General features: G+C 48.3%; 1 protein-coding gene across 2 annotated transcripts in view; it reads left to right on the plus strand.

Moving 5' to 3' along the window:
• The first annotated feature begins 6853 nt into the window (after window positions 1–6853).
• The window catches only part of AP1B1 (adaptor related protein complex 1 subunit beta 1), a 51280-nt gene continuing 33035 nt past the window's right edge, over window positions 6854–25098 (plus strand). For both annotated transcript variants that reach the window (XM_081892282.1, XM_081892283.1), the window contains exons 1-3: window positions 6854–6945; window positions 18528–18589; window positions 21878–21983. In XM_081892282.1, the coding sequence (XP_081748408.1) occupies window positions 18553–18589; window positions 21878–21983 (143 nt within the window). In that variant the 5' untranslated portion in view covers window positions 6854–6945; window positions 18528–18552. The remainder of the gene's footprint in view (window positions 6946–18527; window positions 18590–21877; window positions 21984–25098) is intronic.

The raw sequence follows: 25098 nt of genomic DNA on the forward strand, positions 1-25098 counted from the left end.
GCTCACCCCATCACGGGGATTCGAACCGCCGACCTTCTGATCGGCAAGCCCTAGGCTCTGTGGTTTAACCCATAGTGCCACCCGCATCCCTGTGGTCCAGGTGAGCAAACATCAAAGTCTCTCTCTCTCAGCTTTATACATACACACACACACACACACACACATATGTGCAGACCACCAGTTTTTGTTCTTCGTTCCAGGTGACATGCAAAATTCCTTTTGTGAAGATTGAAGGCACCATCAGAGGAACAGCAAAGCACAGTTAAATTATGGAACTCGTTTCTACAAGATGTTTGGACGGCCACCAATTTTGGCGGCTTTAAAAGAGGATTCAACAAAGTCATGGAGGAGAAGGAGGTTAATGGGAAGGATGATAGCAGTCAACAGATATTGAAAGGGTCTGTCATGTGGACAGGACCCACACATTGTTGGGAGGGCGCATTACAAACTTATAGCATGGGCCTCTTCCCACACCCATGCTGTAATCTTGTCTCAACTCATACAGCCTCATGAACTAAAAATTCTCTCTGACATTACATTTTCTATGTTGCATAGAATCTCAGTGGCAGAGCATCTACTCTGCATGCAGAAGCCCCCAGGCTCAACGCCCGGCATCTCCAGGTGGGCCTGGGAGATACCCCTGCCTGAAACCCCGGAGAGCCGCTGCCAGTCAATGTTGACAATGCTGAGCTAGATGGACCAGTGCTCTGACTCAGTACAAGATAGTCCTGTGTGTCTGTTTCATTCAGTCCCTTCTTTAGAACCATAAGGACTAGAATCTTAACATTTTAAAAAAAGGGATCATAGTCCAGATGCTGAGCATCTGCTTTGCATGTGGTAGGTGGACTAATGGTCTGACTCTGTACAAGACACATTGCTATGCTCACATTTCCTCAAGGGAAAAGCCATAAATCAGTGTATCAATCACCAGCATCTCCAGGTGGGTCTGCCAGCCAGTGTATACAATACTGGGCTCAGAATAAGCCTATGTACATTTCTGGAAATTATGCTGAAGAACGTAAGATAATTCCTGCAGTTGATGCATCTAGCATTGAACAGGGAATGCTGTCTGCTCCCTTTCCCAAACAACAGCAGAGGCAGTCGCTAGGCAGAGTTTTTAATGGCCTTGTAAAATCCAGCTCTGCAGTCTTCGCAAGCCGCTGCCTAGAACCACCAGAAAACTATTTTATGCTTGCAGAAGGGCTTATCTATATACTTGGTGATGGGGCACCCTCCTATTACCAGCACTCTTCCAAAGATCTCAGGAGACAAAAAAGAAAAGGTCTACTGCCTTTCCCCCTGGAAACCTGCCACACACTAAGGGGGGATTGCTGCATTTGCAAAAATTTGTTGCATAGCTCTTGGGATCTCGCCAGCAATTGTCTGCAGCTTCCTGTCTCAGCAGGCAGGAGAGCTTATTGCAGACAATTCAACAATGAGTTAGCCTACCTTACTTTTATGGGTGAATTGTGCATGGATATTGACACGGCAGTACGTTCGTAGGAAGCTTGGCCCATGGAGGAAGCCCCCCATATTCCAAGCAAGAAAATAAAATATGGGTTCAGCTACTTCAGGGGAGTTTGCAAACCATTAATGGGGGGGGGGAGATCTTTAGACTGAGCACACTGTTTTTCTGTAGAATTCGCTGAAATTTCAAGAGAGCCTAGGTGAGCTGAGGTAGCATAAGGTGGATCCACATTGTAAGAAGAGTTTGCTGGATCAGACCATCATCTAGTCCAGGGGTCAGCAAACCTTTTCGGCAGGGGGCCAGTTCACTGTCCCTCAGACCTTGTGGGGGGGGCGGACTATATTTTTTTGGGGGAAATGAACGGATTCCTATGCCCCATAAATAACCCAGAGATGCATTTTAAATAAAAGGACACATTCTACTCATGTAAAAACACGCTGATTCCCAGACCGTCCGCGGGCCAGATTTAGAAGGCAATTGGGCCGGATCTGGCCCCCAGGCCTTAGTTTGCCTACCCATGATCTAGTCCAGCATTCTGCTGTCACAGTGGCCAACCAGATGCCCCCATGGGGAAACCCTCAAGCAGAACTAGGGAGCAAGAGCCCTCTCCCCTCCTCTGGCTTCCAGCATCTGGTATTCAGAAGCATTGCTGCCTCCAACTGTGGGCAGCTCTCATGGCCAGTAACCATTGACAGCCCACCCCTCCATGAATTTGTTTCCTCCTCTTTTAAAGCCATCCAGGTTGGTGGCCATCACTGCTTCCTGTGGCAGAGAGTTCCATAGCCTAACCAACATTCAGCTTAATCAGATGTCCACAAGTTCTTCCAGTTCTTCCAGTTTACTATCCTGATTTTATCGTCCAGAGCTCTGATCTCTGAGTGACCAGGGGTTCCAGTTTTTTTCAGAGGACAGCCTACTTTATAAATGGATGTCTTGTCCAAGAACATCAGAAGAGCTTTTCTGGATCAGGCCAGAGGTCCACCTAGTCCAGCATCCTGTTCTTATAAGGTCCAATCCTTTCCCAATCCCAGCAGAAAAAGTGCAGTTAGAAGAAGTATCGAGGGAGTTTGGAGAACCGCTTCCTAAAGGGCAGACCCTGCCCTCCCGTTTCCTTTTTTCCTCCCACTCGCGTTTTTGTTCCGCCGAGGGATAGGCTTTTGCTGTCGCCTTTGGCGCCGCGCCTTCGTTGATTGACTGGGCGCTCTCGTTGCTGCGCTTTCATTCATTCGTTCCTTCGGCGCTTGCTGCTGGCTGCGCGTTCATTGATGCGCTTTTTCATTCATTTATTGAGCGGGCGGCCGCGTGGGCGGAGCAGCCCGGCTCCCCCAGTTACCAGCAGCAAAAGCGAGGCAGCCCCAGGGTAGGCAGCGGAGGTTTGTGTTGGCCGTCGGAAGTAAAGGTCTCCGATCAGTACAGTGTTTCCCATCGCCAATATTTTGGGGCCTCGTAGGAATTCCTCCTCTCCCGCTTAAAAGGTCCATATCGGTCTGGGGCCTGAGTGTTTTCTTTCCGGCTGGGGCCAGAGAGATTCAGGTAGGCAGGTTCTTAAATGAACGGTAGAGGCAGGTGGGGTGGAATTAAGAAGAACACAGTGGATGCTTTCAAAGTTCTGCCCATCATGGTTGTGAGGTTTGGGGGATGGGATAATAGAGTGATGCGGGTGGCGCTGTGGGTTAAACCACAGAGCCTAGGACTTGCAGATCAGAAGGTTGGTGGTTCGAATCCCCGCAACGGGGTGAGTTTCCGTTGCTCGGTCCCTGCTCCTGCCAACCTAGCAGTTTGAAAGCACGTCAAAGTGCAAGTAGATAAATAGGTACCGCTCTGGCGGGAAGGTAAACGGCGTTTCCATGCGCTGCTCTGGTTCGCCAGAAGCGGCTTAGTCATGCTGGCCACATGACCCAGAAGCTGTACGCCGGCTCCCTCGGCCAATAAAGCGAGATGAGCGCCACAACCCCAGAGTCGGCCACGACTGGACCTAATGGTCAGGGGTCCCTTTACCCTTTACCTTTTATAATAGAGTGGACAAGAGTTTCTCTTTTTAAAATATACTGTATATATATAATTTACAATGGTTTTAACATTTCGAAACTCAGCTTCCTTCCCCCTCTTTCTGCAGTTTCCTTAAATTTATTTTTGATATTTTCTACATATTACAAATTAACTTAAGCATTTATTCATCTACTTTAAATGTATACTTTTATAAAACTGCAGGTTATTACAATAATCCTGCCAAAGTTCTTATCTGTTTACAGTTTGTTTGCAGATATGCAATAAATCATTTCCATTCTTTTATTAAAAGTTTGTTATCTTGATTTCCGGGAAGTTTCGCCATTTCTGCAAAGTTTTTGTATCCATTCTTCTTTTGGTGGGACTTCTTCTTCTTTCTGTTTTTGAACAAATAACATTCTTGCCGCTGTAGTCGCATACATGAATAAATTTCTATACAGTTTGGGTAGTTCTGCCCCTATAATTCCCAAAAGGAAAGATTCTGGGTTGTTGTTTTTTACAAATGTTATTTTAAACATCCTTTTTAATTCCTAATACTGTATATCATTTCCCAGTAAACTTTAACCTTACTACAACACCACATATATGATAAAAAGAACCTTCTTTCTCAAGTTTCTCTTGAGGCCTGTCTGACTTTCCCCTCCAAAGCTGTGTGGCTGAAAGGTTGCTAAGGTGGGCAGGTATCCTTTGCACACTCTTAAGTTTTAGCTAGGAGCAGGAGCCTCCCCCTTGCTTCCCTTTGCTAAGGGAGTAGGCCCAAAAGAGCTGAGAAAATGCTCCAGTGTCATTTCAGATTAATACCTGCAACCTCCCTATTTCAGTGGGAGGAAGTTTAGCAGTTAGTGGTTTTAGTCAGCTCCAGATCTTTTAAGCATTCATCAATAAAGGTTTTATCTATTTGAAACCCAAACCAGTATCTTGTCGTCGTCTTCTTCTTCTTCTTCTTCTTCTTCTTCTTCTTCTTCTTCTTCTTCTTCTTCTTCTTCTTCTTCAATTTGTATACTACCCTTCATCCGAAGGTTGCAGAAAAGTTTACAATACTAAAAATACAAAAATACATACCACCCATGCTTTTTCTTCTAGGTACAGTGAACGCTCAGGTTGTGAACGTGATCCTTGCGGGAGGCACGTTCGCAACCCGCAGCGTTCACACCCTGCAACCCGGCGTCTGTGCAATTTGGCGCTTCTGCGCAAAACACAATTTAGCACTTCTGCGCATGCGCAATAGCCAAAACTTGGAAGTAACCCTTTCCGGTACTTCCAGGTTTTGGCGCATCCGTAACCTGAAAAAGCGCAACCTGAAGCTTCTTTAACTCGAAGGTATGACTGTATAGAAACAAATATACTCTTGTCACTAGAGGGAGCTAAATCTAAACATTGTTTCTGTATCATTCCAAAGGGCTCATTGTCCTGGCTCCGAAACAGTCTGAAGGGTTCAAAATGTGCACTTGGAAGGACACACATGGCTACGACACACAGGTCCATCTGTGAATAGCCACAGAAATTGCTCGCTTTGGCTCTTTATCTCATAATTGCTTCCATGGCGATGAAGCTGCCAATTGCATTATGTCCAGAATTGGCTTATGGAAAGCCTCCTGTGGTCCATTGCCAGCTTGCTAGCTGGGTGAGAGTTTTCACAGGTCCAAGATTCATTACAGTAGGGGCAAGACCTTTCACAAAAGATATATTCAGGGTATGTCCTAGAAGGGTGCACTGTGTGTGTTGCATTTGGGGGGTGGCTGTAAGCAGTGGTGGCTGGTGCCATTTAGGACTGGTGGACCAGAAATTGGGGGGACAGACGAGCAGTAGGTGGTAGCCAGAGCCAATGATGTGCATATAGTGAGGCGGTGCACATAATTAGACTGCGAACCTTGCTCCCACAGGCGGCCATGATCGCCACCAACTTGGATGGCTTTAAAAGAGAATTGGACAAATTCAGGAAGGAGCGGGCCATTGCTACTCTTGGGAAGACAGACGAACTAATGCCAGTGTACTGGAAGAAGCAAGGATCACCAGTGTTGAAGCGATGATTCTTCAACATCAACTTTGTTGGACTGGTCATGTTATTTGGATGCCTGATTATCGTCTTCCAAAGCAACTACTCTATTCCAAACTTAAAAATGGAAAGCGTAATGCTGGTGGTCAACAAAAGAGGTCTAAAGACTCTCTCAAGGCAAATCTTTAAAAATGTAGTATAAACACCGACAGCTGGGAAACACTGAAGTGCAAGCGCTCCAGTTGGAGAACAGCCTTTACCAAAGATGCCATGGGCTTTGAGGATGCTCAAATTCAGAATGAAAAGGGAGAAATGCGCTAAGAGGAAGGCACACTTGGCAAACCCTCACCGTGGTCAACTCCTGTCCAGAAACTTATGTCCCCACTGTGGAAGAACGTGTGGGTCCAGAATTGGCCTCAACAGTCACTTATGGACTCCCTGTTAAAACAGTAGCGATGCTGAGTTGCCCACCATCTTGAGTTTTCTATCCCAAATGGGAAATGGGAAACAGAGCAGAGCAAGAAACAGCTACACGAAGTGGACAGTCCTCTCCACTGCCAAGCCTCCTCTTCTTTAAGGGCTGGTTTATTCACAAGAATGAAGGAGCAGCTGCAGACACATTCATTCATTCATCGCATTTTTATGCTACTTAATCATTAGCAGATCTAAGCAGTTTGCATAAAGATAAACCACATAGAGAATAAAACTATAAAAATTAACCACAAAACCAGAAACCTGAACATTAACTTAAAATGCCTGATGGAATAAAGTTTGGGCACCCCTGTAAGGGAATTAAGAGGTTGTTTTTCTTATAACACTACTGCAGTGGTACCTCGGGTTAAGTACTTAATTCATTCTGGAGGTCCGTTCTTAACCTGAAACTGTTCTTAACCTGAAGCACCACTTTAGCTAATGGGGCCTCTCACTGCCGCTGCGCCACCGGAGCATGATTTCTGTTCTCATCCTGAAGCAAAGTTCTTAACCCGAGGTAATATTTCTGGGTTAGCGTATGTAACCTGAGGTACCACTGTAGTCCTCTGGAAGGACAGTGTGGGCTGGCAGCCAGGTGTAAAACCTTTATTTTTATTTTTATTATTATTATCTTAATAACCATTATTGCAGGCTCTTCGGGGCAGGGCCCTGCCCTTGCCCGTTATGCCTGCCGCCTTGTGCGGGGAAGGAAGGAAAGAGGGAGAGAAAGAACCTCTCGCTAACCAAAAGAACCCTCAGCAGGCCAAAATCCGAGAGCCCGGGCGAATGAAGCCGGCGCCTCTCTTTTTCTCTTCCCCCGCCCTCCTTCCGGTCCGTCCCTCCTCCCGCCCCGGCAGCGCTTCTGCGTGGCGTTTTCTTGGCCCCCCCCCCCCCCGCCATCCACGGCTGCTCCTCCTCCCGCCGTCACTTCCGCTGGGGCCAGAGCCAAGAGAGGGCGAAGCGGCTGCAGCCGGAGAGGAGCTCAGCGCCAGCGGCCCCGGAGGTAGGCAGGGAAGGGCCCGCCGGGGCTGCCTGCTCGACGAGCCCCGAGTGACCCCACTACCCCTGAAGGGTTAAATGCTTGCGTGCTCTAGGGGAGGGGGGGTCAGAGCCCCTTTGCCCCCACTGCTTGTGGGGAGGAGGGTCATGGGAGACCCTGACAGCTTGCTCACCTAGCTTATGGGGCAGGGAGGGCTATATGGAGCTCGCTTTGCCCGCCCTTTGGGGAGGGGAGTCTATGAAAGACCCCCCCCCCTTTGTTTGCCTGTACTTGGAGGGCAGATATCTCTACCCCACCTCGCCTGCTTATGGGGTCGTGTAGGAGACCCGGCCGGCTTGCTCAGCTATGGGGTGGGCAGGTTGTAAGAAGCTCTCTCTCTCTCTCTGCCCTCCCTTGGGGGCCCGTGACAGACTGCCTGCCTGGGGGGCAATAGGGGATATCCACTCCCCACCCATCGGCCTGTCCGCTTAGGGGGGGTGGGATGGGGCAGTAGGAGACCTGTCCGTCTGCCCTTGAGGAGGGGGGTCCGTCTGCCTGCCTCTCTTACCTATCCGTACATAATCTTCAGGCTAGAGGAGATTCCTCCCCCCCCCCCGTCTGCCTGCTTATGGGGAGAGGGGCTATTAGGAGACCTTCCTCCTTGCTTGCTGTCTACCCCTTGGAGGGGTCTGTAAGAAACACCTCCCTCCCCGCTGCCGCCGCCCTCTCAGTCTGTTCTTGGAGATTAAGGAATATAGGAGATTACTCCCCTGCTGCTGCCACCTGCCTGGTGGCCTGCCTGCTTATGGGGAGGGGGGCAATAGGAGACCCTGCCTGTCCATCTGCCCTTGAGGAGGGGACTGTAAGAGACACCCCCCCCCAAAAAAAATTGCTTGTCTCTATGCATTGGGGGCAACAGGGATAGATTTTTACTTGCCTGCCTGTATTATGTCTATGGGGAGGGGGCAGTGGGAAGCCTGGCCTGCCCCTCAATGGGGAAGGGGCTGTAAAAGAAGCTGTGCCCGTGTTTGTGCATGGAGGTGGGGAGCCGACCTCCTTATGGGAAAGGAGGAGAATAGGAGATTGGCTGCCCTGCCGAGGGGGGTCCCCACTTCCTAAGTGATGTCTGGAGAGCCCCATCACACAACTCTTTGCTCCGCCCCATGCCCTCACAGTTCGGGTCAGGTCTTAAACTCCCCCCCCCCGACACCCGTGAAAGCCTTTTAATAGTCATGGGTCGATTGTCCTACCTCTTGTTTGTGTGTATGTTTCTGTGAGCTTTACAATATTAAGATTTGGGGGGGCGGGGAGTGTACCGTATTTTTCGCTCTGTAGGACGCACCTGACCATAGGACGCACCTTGTTTTAGAGGGGGAGAACAAGAAAAAATAAATCTCCCCCTCTCTGCCCAGCGCCCCTTCAGCAAAGCGGGATGCTTCCGACTCGCTGTCATGGCTTCTTTAGCCCCACGCAACCTCTCCGGCAGGGAGAGGCTGTGCGCAGCTATAGCAATACCCCCACCTCCCGCAAAAGCCCACAGGAGCTGCGCACCCATTAAGGAATGTGCAGCTCCTGTGGGCTTTTATACGAGGAGGGAGAAGGGACTGACTGGCCGCTTCAGTCCCTTCTCCCTCCTGAGGAAAAGCCTGCAGGAGCCACGCGGAGCTTGTGTGCAGATTTTGGGGGCTTTTCCTGCCTGCCTCCCCTCTGCATTCGCTCCATAAGACACACACACATTTCCCCTTCATTTTTGGAGGGGAAAAAGTGCGTCCAGCCACTGCATCTGTTACCAATCACTGGCTTGTGCTTCTTTTTAAAAAAATACTACAAGCCAGTGATCCCTGAGCATGCACAAAGTGCATTTGATTAAGAGAAAATGGGTTTCATGATTTTGGAAGATATTACCAGTCTCCAGTCAAGGCTTGAGTCTTGTTTTCTTTTCCCTAGAAATATCTTAGTTGCTGGGAATGGTCTGGCTTGGTCAGTTGGGCAACAAATGACCAGCAAGCTAGTGTGTTTTTCTGGTCTTACAGCACAAAGGTCAATATGCTCCCTCCTCAACCTCTGACATGTTTTTGGGTGAGGGGCTCTGCTTCTTTTTAAAACATGGAAGGTTGTGTAATGTGCATTAGCGCTGTGGCAGCATTTTGTGGAGGAGGATCTAGGCCCTATAGATTTCACTGGATTACAGCTCCCATGGTCCCTGACCATTGGCCATTCTGGCCTAGTCTGATGGGAGTCCAATAGTACTTGGCAATTTACTATCCCTTTAAAGGGTTAACTGCACACATAGTGTATGTGTGTGTTTTAGGGGGGAAACACTATTGACTATTAAGTGCACACGCAGAATTGCAGGGTTGAGAAGGGACTCCAAAGGTCATCTAACCCCCTGCAATGCAGGGATCACAGCACGTAAGATACAATCCATGAACTGGAACATAAGGATGTCCTCTCTTTTTTTGGTACACTCAGCTGAGCTATGATTGGTGCCATGCAGTTGTCTATCAAGCACACCCTTGGTGATATAGGAAAACAGGAAGCTGCCTTATTGGTCAGACCTTTGGTCCAACTAGCTCAGTATTGCCAACACTGACTGGCAGTGGCTGTCCAGAGTTTTAGGTGGGGTCTTTCCCCCAGCCCTACCTGGAGATGCCAGGGGTTGAACCTGCCTGCAAAGCAGATGCTCTTCCCAGCCCTGGCCTGTTGTGATGTAACGTGTTCAGTGGTGTAAAGAATATAGAGGCAGGGAAGTTCCTGGTGCACATCTCACCTCTGTCATTTGCTAGAGATTGTAGCTCTGTGGGAGCTCTCATCAACCTGAACAAACTACAGTTCCCAGGATTCTTTCTGGGGGGAGGAAGCCAAGTAGCGTTGGAGTGCTTTAGGTCATTGTCACAGTACTTCCAAGTGGTCGCTAGATCTTCCTGCTGCTTCCATTAATTGGATGTGTGTGGATGGACACTCACTTGGTTCGGTTGCTGCAATAAGTAAGAATCACATTGAAATGAACAGGCAGTCAAGTTTTCCTGGATTTCCTCCCCGCCCAACCATTTCCCCTTAAGCCACAAGTAACTAACTTGAGAATATGTAGGTGAGCAGGCAAACAAGGTAAAGAGTTGTGGACTAAATTTACAGCGCTGTTTTCTCCCTGAGATCTGGTTTTTTCTCTCTCTCTTTTGTTTGAACCACTGTGCTTGATTTTCTGGTTATATTTCATCCCACTCCTTTTGTAGGTGTGAGGGTAATAATGCATGCCTGTTAGGCAAATTCTTAACACTCTAAATAGTCATTCCCCCAACCTGGAGCCCTCCAGATGTTTTTAGACTACAACTTCCATCATCCACAGACAGAATGTGCTTGTTGTAGATGATGGGTGTGGTAAAGGTAAAGGGACCCCTGGCCGTTAAGTCCAGAAGTGGATGACTCTTGCAGTGCTCGTCTGGCTTTATTGGCTGAGGGAGCGGGCATATAGCCTCCGGGTCATGTGGCCAGTATGACTAAGCTGCTTCTGTTGAACCAGAGCAGCACACGGAAATGCTGTTTGCCTTCCCGCTGGAGTGGTACCTATTTATCTACTTACACTTTGACGTGCTTTTGAACTGCTAGGTTGGCAGGAGCTGGGACTGAGCAACGGGAGCTCACCTTGTTGCAGGGATTCAAACTGCCGACCTTCTGATTGGCAAGCCCAAGGCTCAGTGATTTAGACCACAGTGCCACCCGCATCCCTGATGGGTGTTGTAGTCCCAAACAATTGAAGGGCCTCAGGTTGGGAGAAGATTGTTTTAAACATTGTCGAGGCACTTGCGTTGCAGTCCCTTCTGTGTCTGCTCAAAGTTACTCAAAGGGAATCATTGAGCTATATATTATGTGGCAGTTCATCTTAGTCCTGTGTTCGCAAAAAAGCAGTTCTGTGGAAGAAATCCCTCTGCTTCGTATCGCATGTTTAATGTCAATTCTTGCCTGTTTTGGGGATTGTTGGTCTCTAAGCCTGTAGTTCTAGCTAGTGGACTTTCAACTCCCTCACACAGGTAGGGGGGGTTGTTTAAGAATTTGCTGCAAAGGCAACTGACCTGTAGGGTGAACTCTGCTTATTTATGTTTTTAGGAATTGCAAGCCACTGATAACTCTCTGCCCCCCTTCATCTTTGTAACAGCCCAGTTGTGTGAGATCTGCTTAACAAATTATTTGGTTATCTCCCTCTGTTTCTGAACTTCCCTAGTCCGTGCCGTCGCTCACATAACCCAAATGGCACTTTCCTTGTTGAAGAGGGAAGTATTGGCAGGCTTGAATCCCAAGGTTTCAAAAAGCAAATTACTTTTTAAAAAAAGAAAACAGGGGATAGGAGAAGCCCCCTAAAGGGGGTAAATGCAGACTGTTATATAGACTCTCCCTTGTAAACAAACAAAAAAATCAGCCTGCAGGTGGAAAACTAGCCTGCTATGCTAGATTTCTACTTGCAAGGAATTCCTCCTCCACATAGCTGGAACTTCAAAAAAAATGTGATTCTCCACCTCCAGTTGGGGAAGTGGCATAGTCTGCGGTGGCATCTTGGGCCTCTACCACCTGATGTTTCCGCTTGCCTAGGACAGCTCTGAAGAACATCGAGGGAAAGCTTCTTTTTGGTTTCCCAACACCCTGAGTTGCTGCTTTGCAGCTGGGCTTGCGGATGACTCAAGGGAGATGCTTGCCTATTTTCAGGCTTCGAGGAAAGCTGCTTCCTCTGGAGGTTCTCCTTTCTCTGACTTCTCTGTTCCCTTCCTCATAATTACAAAACAACCTCCGCCTCGTGACTCGCTGCTCTTCCAGCACTAAACTTAGATAAAAGCGTTAAGCCAGTCCTCGCCAACATGACACCCTCCACGTGTTTTGGGGCTGAGATGGCCATCAAACCCAGCCAGCGTGGGGCCGATGAGAGTTGCAGCCCCAAACTTCTGGAGACTACAATTTTGTTAATTCTCATGTTGTTGTTTACTCGTTTAGTTGTGTCCGACTCTTCGTGACCTCATGGACCAGAGAACGCCAGGCACTCCTGTCTTCCACTGCCTCCCACAGTTTGGTCAGACTCATGTTTGTAGCTTCGAGAACACTGTCCAACCATCTCATCCTCTGTTGTCCCCTTCTCCTTGTGCCCTTCATCTTTCCCAACATCAGGGTCTTTTCCAGGGAGTCTTCTCTTCTCATGAGGTGGCCAAAGTATTGGAGCCTCAGCTTCACGATCTGTCCTTCCAGTGAGCACTCAGGGCTGATTTCCTTCAGAATGGATAGGTTTGATCTTCTTGCAGTCCATGGGACTCTCAAGAGTCTCCTCCAGCACCATAATTCAAAAGAATCAATTCTTTGGCGATCAGCCTTCTTTATGGTCCAGCTCTCACTTCCATACATCACTACTGGGAAAACCATAGCTTTAACTATATGGACCTTTGTTGGGAATGCCAACTTCCCTTTTTAGTGAAAACGGGTAGCAAAGAGAGTCTGGCATCCCCGACTTGGTGTCTTCGAGATGTTTTCGGCTGTAGCTGCCCTTTGAGCCAACCAATGTGTCATAGGCTGAAGAACTCTTAATCTCAAGGGCACCAGGTTGCAGAAGCTACCATGGACCATTTGCCCCTTGAGCCCAGAAGGCCTGAGAGGGAGATTTCCTTTCCCCCAGACCTGCTGTTGAAGAACCTGTGAATGGCACCTGCAGCCAGAAGTGGCTAATCTTGTAACTCTCCAGATTTGGTGGACTCCCATTAGCCACAGCAGCCAGCTTGACCAGGGACAGGGGGCTGTCAGAGTACAGCATCTGCAGCAGGGATAGCCAACGTTGTGCCCTCCAGGCATCATCAGTCCCAGTTGAGGTAATAGGAGTTGTAGTCCAACAACTTCTGGCTGCCCCTACAGGTCTCTTGAACCCCTGCCTTAAGTCAAGGGCTCTATCACTTTTAGAACAGAACAAGTGCAGGATGGATAAGGCCCATCTGGTCCAGCATCCTGTTCTCGCAGTAGACAACTAGATGCCTCTCTGCACAAGAGCACTCTCCTCCCCTGTGGTTTCTTGGCAACTGGTATGCAGAAGTATGCCTTTGACAATAATAATAATAATAATAATAATAATAATAATAATAATAATAATAATAATAAATTTATTTTTACCCCGCCCTCCCCGGCCAGAGCCAGGCTCAGGGCGGATAACATCAATAAAATCACAGTAAAAACATAATAGGGGGGAACCCAATTTAAAATACAGGTTAAAATGCAATTTAAAATGCAGCCTCATTTTAAAGTAGCTGATAAATCAAGACCATAAGGGGAGGGAAACATAAGGGTTAGACCGAGTCCAAACCAAAGGCCAGGCGGAACAGCTCTGTCTTGCAGACCCTGCGGAAAGATGTCAAGTCCCGCAGAGCCCTAGTCTCTTGTGACAGAGCGTTCCACCACGTTGGGGCCAGTTGAAACCAATCTAACCTCCTTGAGGCTCGGGACCTCCAAAGTGTTGTTATTTGTGGACCTTAAGGTCCTCCATGGGGCATACCAGGAGAGGCAGTCTCGTAGGTACGTGGGTCCTAGGCCGCATAGGACAGAGCATAGCCATCAGGACTAGTAGCCACTGAGAGCCTTACTTCTCCGTGAATTTAACTTTTAAACAAGCTCTTCTAAAGCCACCCAAGTTGGTGGCCATCGCTGCCTCCTGTGGCAGTGAGTTCCGCAGCTATGCATTCCCTGAATCTTCCCACATTCAGCTTCCTTGGATATCCCCGACTTCCAGTGTTATGAGAGAGGGGGGGAGAAAAACATTGCTCTGTCTACTTTCTCTGTGCCATGCATCATTTTCATTCTCCTCTGAACTCCCCCTTAACTTCCCCAAACTGAAAAGTCCCAGAGCTGGCAGCTTTTCCTCAGTGATCCCCTTGATCACTTTTATCACTTTGCTAGCCCTTTCCTGAACTTTTTCCAACTCTTACAATATCCTTTTTGCGGTGTAGCAACCAGAACTGTACTCATGGTGTTCCAAATGCAGCTGCACTGTGGATTTCTTAGAAGGGCGTTATGATATTGGCCTCCTTATGATATCCTTCAGTCCTCAAAGACACAGAAAAGGTGACTAGCAAGTGTGCTGCTGGCTTTATTCTGACACAATTGATCCATGTACCCCCACCCCACCCCACGCACACTTGTGAATCATTTATTCATCCCGGAGACTAGAAGATGTTATTTGCAGACCTGCTGTTAACAGAACGTGTTTTTAAAACTGGGAAAGCGAGAGATAAATTGTATTTATTTATAAAATAAAATGAAATACCGTATTTTTTGCTCCATAAGAAGCACCTGACCATAAGACACACCTAGTTTTTAGAGGAGGAAAACAAGAAAAAAAATATTCTGAACGAAACAGTGGATGTATGATTTTTATGGTTCATGCTGTGGCCACAGACATGTGATTTGACGGTGAGTTTGGGGTAGCCCAATTCAAAAATCCTGAGGAGCCATGTGGACACGTGCTTTGTATCCACATTTTTGTGCCATTGCGGCCCCACGAAACAGTGGATGCGTGATTTTTTTGGTGCAGGCTATAGCCATGGACATTCTATGTGATCTTAATTAAATAATTGAAACATTTATATACCACTATGTCACGTGGACTGCAAGAAGATCAAACCTATCCAGGGAAACCAGCCCTGAGTGCTCACTGGAAGGACAGATCCCGAAGCTGAGGCTCCAATACTTTGGCCACCTCATGAGAAGAGAAGACTCCCTGGAACAGACCCTGATGTTGGGAAAGATGGAGGGCACAAGGAGAAGGGGATGACACAGGACGAGATGGTTGGACAGTATTCTCGAGGCTACCAGCATGAGTTTGACCAGACTGCGGGGGGCAGTGGGAGACAGGAGTGCCTGGCGTGCTCTGGTCCATGGGGTCACGAAGAGTCGGACACAACTAAGCGACAACATGTCACACGCGCGCGCGCGCACGCACACACACACACACACACACAAACCCCCCAAAGCTGGTTTGCAACAATACCTATACACAATAAAAGCCACTTAAGAAATCTAAAAAGCAGAGATCGTCAACTAGCTGCTACAGAAAGACTTTGGCTGGGGCATGGCAGTTTCCTGGAAGGGGTTTCTCCAGTGAGGTCATTGCTCCTAAGCCTTTCCCATTGGAGTGATGTGGATTTCACCCACCCCTACGCAGGAGTGAAACTCCCTGGACAAATCCGAGCTTCCTTCTCATAGCTCCCCTTTTGGATTATCAAAAATATGCTGACTTGGTCTTCCGAGATTGCAGCAACCAGCTGCGTCCTTCTAAGTAGCAACAGTGAGGACTCGGAGTACCACTAATTAAGGAGGGCGGCTTTGGGTCAGGCTGGACATCTGTGCAGGACAGGGTTGGCTCTGCGCTGTGAAAATCTCACTCCGGAGACCTTGAACTGGCTTGATTACCACATTGTTTCCTGAAGACAGTGGAAAGGGAATAGCAGATAAACAAGTGATGTAATGTGATGCCTCCTGAATTTCAAGTCCTCCTGGAAAGTGGTTTCTGTAGCGCCATGGTGTATCCAGCGTGGGTTAGAGCAGCGGTTCTCAACCTGTGGGTCCCCAAATGTTGTTGGACTACAACTCCCATCATCCCTGAGCTCTGGCCTTGCTAGCTAGGGATGATGGGAGTTGTAGTCCAACAACATCTGGGGACCCACAGGTTGAGAACAGTGGGTTGGGTTACAGTGTCAGGTTGGACCTGAGAGACCAGGTTTGAATCCCCACTTGGCCATGGGCTGGGTGACCTTGGGCCAGTCGCTGCCTCTCAGCCTAACCTGCCTCGCAGGGTTCTTGTGAGGATTCATTGAGGAGAGGAGCAGAGCTACACGCGCACATACCACCTTGAACTCCTTGGTGGGATCTAAATGCAATCAACCCATGAGTCAGACAGGTCTTTGCCCCAAACAGCTTACAATTTGACCCTCTCTGCTGCTGGGCGAGGAGATACAGGTGAAGACAGTGTGAGTGTAGTTTTATTAAATTTGCAAATCGCTTCTCGTAGCAAAGTTCCGAAGCAATTTACAACACAATAAAACGCAATAATGAAAATACACGATGGCTATACAGTGGTACCTCGGGTTAAGAACTTAATTCGTTCTGGAGGTCCGTACTTAACCTGAAACTGTTCTTAACCTGAAGCACCACTTTAGCTAATGGGGCCTCCTGCTGCCGCCGCGCCGCCGGAGCACGATTTTTGTTCTCATCCTGAAGCAAAGTTCTTAATCTGAAGCACTGTTTCTGGGTTAGCGGAGTCTGTAACCTGAAGCATATGTAACCTTAAGCGTAGGTAACCCGAGGTACCACTGTATGCTGCCTCTGTAGTCTGGGGCAATAACACTTCTGAATATCAGTTGCTGGAAACTTCAGGAGGGGACAATGCTTTTGTGTTCAGATCCTGCTTGCAGGTCTTCCACAGGCATCTGAGTGGCCAGTGTGAGAGCAGGATGTTGGACTAGATGGGCCATTGGCCTGATCCAGCAAGGCTCTCCTTCTTTTCTTAGGTTTCAAAGTATGGTTTCCAAAAACCCGAGGCTGGCTCAGATGTCACAGCCAGCCACATTTTGGTGAAACGTGAGCAAGCCTTGAATATCACGTTGGGGTTTCTTTGACATCATATCGTAATTCCCTCCTCCCTCTTTCTGCTGGTTTTGGTCTGCACGAGCGGAATATTTTTTGCTTGCTTGCAGACCCAGGACTGGAAACCAGTTGCATGCCTCCAGTGCAGATTTGCAAGAAAATGCAAAGCATACTTTCCCCCCTGCATTCAGATGATTTTTCAAAAGCTGTAGTTTGCCTCATGAACCAGGAAAGGGGAAACGACAGTGAGGGAGCCATTTGGCTGTAGCTCGGTGGTAGAGCAGCCACCTTGCGTGCAGGTGGTCCCGGGTTCAATACCAAGGGTCTCCAGTTAGGGCTGGGAAAAGCCCTTCCCCCAAGCCATCAAGAGCTGCTGCCCATCAGTGCAGACAGTACTGTGCCAGATGGACTAAGGACTTCAGGCAGCTTCCTATGATGAGCAAAGTACCAAGCTGTAGATCGGCCTCAATGAATGTCTGAACCAGTCCTTAAGTGTCAGGAAAAGCAGCTCAACAGTGCTTAGTCCGACTCGGACAGTGGCTTCGAAGAACCAGCTGTGTACTGCGCTCCTCCTTCAGGGATCCAATTGCTTTGCTGAAGCTTCAGCCTTTTCTTCTCCTCTGGAGCTCAGAATTCTCCCAGAGGCTGGTTTTGAAGGAAGACTTCTTTCTGAACCAAAAACATCCAAGCATCACCAAAAACATCCAAGCATTGACTGTCTTTAGCAGTTCCTCTTTGAATGCAGTGTCTCTCTGTAAGTTGGTGGTGGTGTTTATATAATGCAGGAACAATCCTAAGCTTCCAGGAACAGGCCTGCAGGGACCCAGGTTTATGGAGGGCAATAGACCCATGGTGCTATTAGCTGGTCTCCATCATTCTGTAGAGAAGGGCAGATTTTGCTTGGTTGGAGGAAAGAGGTTGGTCCATCTAGCTCAGCATTGTCTACTCTCACTGGCAGTGGCTTTCCGGGGTTTCAGGTGGGGGAGATTTCCAACCCTCGAAACGCCGGGAATTGAACCTGGGACCTTCTGCATGAAGGCAGGTGCTTATACCTCTAAACCATGCTGCTTCCCCTAATTCAGGCACCCCCAAACCTGGCCCTCCATCTGTTTTGGGACTACAACTCCCATCGTCCGTAGCTAAAAGGACCAGTGGTCAGGGATGGTGGGAACTGTAGTCCCAAAACAGCTGGAGGGCCGAGTTTGGGGATGCTGGCCCTAATTGAAACCCTCTTTCAAAGGCCATGTGCTTCGTGCATGCAAGGTCCTAGGTCCAATCCTGGACATCTCCAGGTCTGGTTGGGGAAAGACTCTTGGCTGAAACCCTGGAGAGACCTGCTTCCAGCCAGTGTAGGTCGGTCGACTAATGATCTGAGTAGAAGGCACCTTCCTCTGTTCTCCTTGAAAGCCACTTAGCCTGAAACCTACCAAGAGCTGTTTTCCTTGAAAGCCACTTAGCCTGAATCCCACCAAGAGCATCCCATTATGACAGTGGATTCCTGATGTGAACTGGGTGTTTGCAGTTTGTGCATGTGTGGAACTTCTCTTTAGAACTGCCTTGTTGATCCTTTTGTTGGCACTGAATATGCTGGTTGTTTCTTCATTCCTGGCATCTCCCCAGCTGGTTTTTTTTTGGGGGGGGGGGCTTATCCAGCAAACCTGCTGGTGTCTCTCTACGCATAGTGTTTTTAAAACCTGATCTGTGGGTCTGACCACCCACCGTTGCTCTTCTGAGAATTCCCCTTCCACACCCTGCCAAAGGCTCCTTCCAGGGACTTAGCAGCCTCTGGCAAACCTTGTTAAGGCATCTCTGAAAGTCCCAGATAAGAGCCTCTTCTCCAAGTGCTGGTTTCTCTTCCCCTCTCCTTTTAAAATTTCTGAATTTGTCCTTTCTCTCCCTTTGTGTCCTCCCTTCCTCTCTGTTTATCCTTCAGGGTTCGTTGGGCGTTAAAACCTCTTCTTCTGCCGCTTGCTATATTTTTATTCTTCTTTTTTTCCTCGTTTCAGAAGCAGCAACAAACCAGGAACCAAGATGTCAGACTCCAAGTATTTCACCACCACCAAGAAAGGTAATATGGGTTGCTTTTAGAGAGAGAGAGAGAGAGAGAGAGAGAGAGAGAGAGAGAGAGAGAGAGAGAGAGAGAGGTGTGGCGAGAGCCTGATTTCTACAAATGGCAATCCAATCAAGGCTATAAAATTGTTCCAGGACTCTTTCCATGTCAGAGCGGCAGGTTAGACTCTCCCTAATCATAGGAGGAGAAGCCATTCCTTGCACAGAGAAAAACATATCAGGGAGACACGTTTGATGTGTTTTTTAATACTTTAATATATGCTGCAACCCACCCAGAGTAATATACATTTTAATATATGCTGTAAGCTGCAATAACCAAAAAGAACCAAAGACTACTACGATTTACAAAGGATAAATTAAATTCTTACAGCATAACTTCCGTTGTGACTTCCAGTCACCCCCTCGAGGGTCCCGGTCATCATTATTTTCTATGCTTGCCTCCTTCCTGAAATGCTATCTTTCAATATGCAGAAATCTCTTTCTCCCCCCCCTTCAAAGCAGGGGAAAACTCTCAACCATGCAGGGGAGCTTAAAGAAACGTTATTTTTAGTTAGTTAATTTATATTTTTGGTAATGTGTATAAAAAGGAGAGAACAGTTATAAAGACAGATGAAAATTATAATTTGAAGAACAAAACAATAAAATAGGCACGCAGAAGAAGTACAGTTGCAGATGGGTTAAAATAGCAAAGGCGAAAGAAGAAAGTGAGAATAAATGTTTCCTTCACATCAATAATATTAGTGTTACTTGGTTGTCAAGTCTAGTTTTGTTCTGTTGTGCATGTAATTAAAGGAATGGCAAAACATATAACAAGTTTCTGGAAGTTCTAATATTTTTATTTATGAATTTATTATATGAATCGCCTTTTGCATATATCTCAAGGCAACTTATAGGCTGCCCCCCCCCATTTATTTTAATAACTTGCATACCATCGAGCATCGGTATCTCTAAGCAGCTCATATAAGTTAACAGCCATGAAACCACAAGCAAAATCTAAGCACGCAGCATCAAAATACCAGAAGTAAAATGTTAAAAGTGAAGTGATGCTTATGGGCTTGTTGTAATGCCTTTAGAGACAGGGCATAGTTTCCCCATGACCCTGGCTGAAGCCCTAAACCCAGGGGCCAGAAACCTTTTTCAGCCATGGGCCGGTCCACCGTCCCTCAGACCATGTGGTGGGCTGAAATGTATTTTGAAAAAAAGGATAATTAACAAATTCCTATGCCCCACTAATAACCCAGAGATGCATTTTAAATAAAAGGACACAGTCTACTCATGTAAAAACACCAGGCAGGCCCAACAAATACCCCAGAGATGCATTTTAAATAAAAGCACACATTCTACTCATGTAAAAACACCAGGCAGGCCCCACAAATAACCCAGAGATGCATTTTAAATAAAGGGACACATTCTACTCATGTAAAAACACCAGGCAGGCCCCACAAATAACCCAGAGGTGCATTTTAAATAAAGGGACACATTCTACTCATGTAAAAACACACTGATTCCCGGACCATCCGCAGCCCAGATTGAGAAGGCGATTGGGCCGCATCCGGCCCCCAGGCCTTAGGTTGCCTGCCCCTGCCTAAACTGTGGTTAATCTTAATTGCTGCCTGTTGAAACAAGCCAACTTCACAACTGTGCAAAGCAACTCCAAATAGTTTTTAAAGGGGTACGAAAAGCAACCGAAGGTAGCTGTTCCTTTTGCGTTGTTTTTAAACCTAAAGCAGAAACCATTTTTCCACCTTGAAAAGTCGGCCAAAACAGAAAAATGCCTTCACCTTGTTTCCACAGGATGGGAGCATGTCATATGTCAACAGGGATGCTGTTCCATGAAACCGGGGCAGCTGCGCCGAAGGATGATGATTATTATTATTTTAGTTTTTCGTTGTTCTTAATCTTTTTTTTAAATTGAAGGATTATTACATCCTGCATTTTGTCTGCTGCCGCTGGGATTTGTTCGGATGAGCGGCAATTCAGAAGCCTGCAAAATAATTCATAAGCTGGTTGGAGAGCATAGGAAGCAGAATATTGATTCATTTCCCACATCGCTTTGCCAGCCCCTCTTGCCAAAGCAGACTCTGAAAACCTGAATTGTGGAGGCAGAACGCAGGAGCAAGTGGTGGCTCCGTGGTAGAACCATCTGCCCAGCATCTCCTGGCAGGGCCGGGAGAGCCTGAAACCTGGGAGAGCAGCTGCCTGTCAGTGTAGACAATTATTATTATTATTATTATTATTATTATTATTATTATTATTATTATTATTATTTATACCCCGCCCTCCCCAGCCAAGGCCGGGCTCAGGGCGGCTAACAAGCAATAATAAAAACAAGTTGAATGAATACAACTTAAAAACAAGATTAAAATATAACATTAAAATATTGAAACATTAAAATATTAAAATGCAGCCTCATCACAGGAGGAGAAAGGAAAAAGAAAAAAGAAAGAGAGGGAGGGAATCAAATTGGCTCCAAGCCAAAGGCCAGGCAGAACAACTCTGTCTTAGAGGCCCTGCAGAAAGAAATCAGATCCCGCAGGGCCCTGGTCTCGTGAGGCAGAGCATTCTACCAAGCCAGAGCCAGTGTTGAAAAGGCCCTGGCTCTGGTTGAGGCTAATCTAACTTCCTTAGGGCCTGGGACCACTAGGGTGTTGCTATTTATGGACCTTAAGGTCCTCCGTGGGGCACACCGGGAGAGGCGGTCCCGTAGGTACGAGGGTCCTAGGCCGTGAAGGGCTTTAAAGGTCAAAAGCAGCACCTTAAATCTGACCCTGTACTCCACCAGGAGCCAGTGCAGCTTGAAAAGCACTGGGTGAATATGCTCCCATGGCAGAGACCCCGTGAGGAGCCTCGCTGCAGCATTCTGCACCCGCTGGAGTTTCTGGGACAGCTTCAAGGGCAGCCCCGCGTAGAGCGAATTACAGTAGTCAAGCCTGGAGGTGACCGTCGCATGGATCACTGTGGGTGATACTGGGTTAGATGTGTCATTGGGCACCTGGGATTATCTAATTCTTTTGGTGTTCATAGTTTAAAGGTAGAGCACCTGCTTTGTCTGCGAAAGGTCCCAGATTCAACCCCCAGGGGCATCTCCAGGTGGGGCTGGGAAAGACTGGCACCTTAGAGAGCTGCTGCCGGTCCGTGTTAGCAGTACTGAGCTAGACTGGGCTTCCTGTGTAAGCTGCTGCTCTTGAGTGCTGTTGTGCTGCCTGTTGGGGTACTTTCTCTAGGTGCTGAGCAGGACCTCCTGCCACCTTGATTTAAACTTTCACGGTTTTTCCCCCCTCTACAGGGGAGATATTTGAGCTGAAGGCTGAGCTCAACAGCGACAAAAAGGAGAAGAAAAAAGAAGCTGTGAAAAAGGTGATCGCGTCCATGACGGTGGGGAAAGACGTCAGGTACGTTGCCATTCTGGAGATGCGTTGGTCCAACATCTGAGCCAATCTGGGGTCTCCAAATACGGCTTTGGGTTACAGCTCCCATCAGCCCCAGCCAGCGCAACTGGGGCTCAATGGCTGTGCTGGCCATAGCTGTCAACCTTCCCTTATTTGGTGGGAAACTCCCTTATTCCAGCGCCGTTTCCCGCTGCTATCCCGGATTGTTGATATCCCTTAAATTTCCCGGGTTTCAAAGGAAGCAGCTCCTCTCCCTCCCTGCTGGCCAGGGAGGCTCTTCAGCTGCGTTGCTCAGCTGCGTTGCTCACCAATAAGGAGTCTGAGAATGACTGGGGGGGGTGGAGCTTGCATGCCTTGTGCCGATCAAATCGGCCACGTTGTCTGGGGACTTGCCTTTGCTTCAGCGCTTCCCAGCAGTGTGGTGGTTTCCTTGCTGCTGTATCCCTTTGCTGGGTCGCTGCGCTGTGGGAACCACCACTTGAGGCTTCATTTGGCTGCTGGCTGGGCTTTCTGCCTTTGGGCCTTTGGCTTGGAACGCACCTGAGCTTGGAATCAGATGGATACATCGTCATCGATGGCCCACTCACCCTTGCTGGGGATAAGGTCTGTCTGGAGCGGGGGCACATGGGGGAAAGAGAAGGAGCGTTGAGTACATTGGTGGGCGGCGATCTCGTGGGAGGGGAGCTTTTGGATTTGTTTTGGAGGCTCCTTGCATTGACTGTTACGGGGGAAAGGAAAGGAGCTGGTTGAGTACAATGGCGGGCGGTGAGCTACTGCTGATCCCTTATTTTGGCTGAAAATCTGAAAGTTGACAGCTATGGTGCTGGCTGATGCTCTGCCCCATTGCAGGTGCTCTCCCACTGAGCCTATTGCCTTCCCCATGGATTACCTGGTAGATTATGCTTCATGGTGAAGCCCCAGCAACTGTTTCTCTTTCCCAGGCAGTCTTGACTGCCTGCAGACTGTCTTGTTTGCCAGAGTTATCTCTGGTTATCTCCCGCTTGGACCACTGCAATGCGCTCTACGTGGGGCTACCTTTGAAGGTGACCTGGAAACTACAACTAATCCAGAATGCGGCAGCTAGACTGGTGACTGGGAGTGGCCGCCAAGACCATATAACACCAGTCTTGAAAGACCTACATTGGCTCCCAGTACGATTCCGAGCACAATTCAAAATGTTGGTGCTGACCTTTAAAGTCCTAAACAGCCTCGACCCAGTATACCTGAAGGAGCGTCTCCACCCCCATCGTTCAGCCCGGACACTGAGGTCCAGCTCCGAGGGCCTTCTGGCGGTTCCCTTCCTGCGAGAAGTGAGGTTACAGGGAACCAGGCAGAGGGCCTTCTCGGTAGTGGCACCCGCCCTGTGGAACGCCCTCCCATCAGATGTCAAGGACATAAACAACTGACTTTTAGAAGACGTCTGAAGGCAGCCCAGTATCGGGAAGTTTTCAATGTTGTTTTTTATGAGCTGTAAGCCACCCATAGTGGCTTGGGAAACCCAGCCAGATGGGTGGGGTATAAATAAAAGAAGGAGGAGGAGGAGGAGGAGGAGGAGGAGGAGGAGGAGGAGGCTGGGTAGTTTTAAGCATGGCTGTGATTTTTGAGAACATAAGAAGGGTCTGCTGAATCGGGCCACTAGCCCATCTAGGCCACCCAATGGCCACCTTGATTCCCCAATCGGAAGCCTGCAAGCAGGACCCGAACACAAGAGCGCACTCCTGATTCCTGTGGGAGGAAGTTCCACATTCCCACCATACGCTGCGTGAAGAAGTCCTTTCTTTTGCCTGCCCTGAATCTTCTAACGTGAGTTCCGCCCACGAGTTCCATTGTCATGAGAGCCGGGCTGAGAGATTCTGGCTCTCGGCTCGCTGGTGCCGTTCCTAGAATGATCATTTTGGAAATGAGAGAGAGGTGGAACAAGTGGTGATTCTCACAAGGCCCTCTGCCTGGTTTCATTGACTTGGCCTTTGCCTTCTGCCATAGCTGTCACCCGTCCCTTAATTGGTGGGAAACTCCCTTATCCCAGCGCTGTGTCCCGCTACTGTCCCATATTGATGATGTCCATTAAATTTCCCGGGTTTCATAGGAAGCAGCTCCTCTCCCTCCCTCCCTGCCGGCCAGGGAGGAGGGAGGCTCCAACTGTGTTGCTTGGCTGTGTTGCTCACCCAATAAGGAGTCTAAGAACGACAAGGGGTGGAGCTTGCATGCTTTGTGCCGATCAAATTGGCCGCATTGCCTGGGGACTCGCCTTTGCTCAGCGCTTCCCAGCAGAGAGGTGACGGTGGTTTTCCTTGCTGCATCCCCTTTGCCGGGTTGCTGCGTTGTAGGAACTACCGCTTGAGGCTTCGTTTGGCTGCTGGCTGGGCTTTCTGCCTTTGGCTCGGAGGGGCTCAGAAGTTGAACATACCTGTGCTTGGAAAATCCCTTATTTTGGCTGCTGATCCCTTATTTTCGAGGCTGCTGGTCCCTTATTTTCAGATCTGTAAGTTGACAGCTATGCTTCTGCGCACCAGAGCTTCAAGCCATCAGCCTCGCTTCTAGTTAAAGATGTGTGGCGTAGGAATAATCCGGATTCCGGGCTTCTCTGTTTGGATTAAGGAGGTCGGCTGCGTCCTTGACCTTCAGGGAGCAGGACTCTTTGCACGTGCTGAGCATTTTGCAGCTTTGAAATTGGACCAGGGAGCAATTCCGTTCATTTTTATTTATTTGACAAGGCCTGTATACCACTTGGTCATGGCAAAACCTCGAAGCGATTTAGAAATAGAACACTGAAACAGTTGAAAGCAACTATTTATAGAGCCCTCCTGCGGTGCCATGGGGTCAGTGCGCCTGGCTGTTAACCAGAAGGTTGGTGGTTTGATCCCACTCAGGGATGGTTGTGGGCAGAATTCCTGCACTACAGGCGGTTGGACTAGATGACCCTCGGGGTCCCTTCCAACTCTACAATACTACATTCAAAAATGAATTAAACTCTAGGATAAGGAGGGCTGGGTGGGAAGCCCGCACCGAAATTAAAACACATGTCAACCTGCCTGGATTGGCTTGCCTGAACAGAAATGTTTTTAGCAGGCACCAGAAAGTGCACAGCAAAGGCGTCTATCTGATACCAATCGGCAGG

This window comes from Podarcis melisellensis, assembly GCF_964234715.1.
Source record: "Podarcis melisellensis genome assembly, chromosome: 16".
Lineage (NCBI taxonomy): Eukaryota > Metazoa > Chordata > Lepidosauria > Squamata > Lacertidae > Podarcis > Podarcis melisellensis.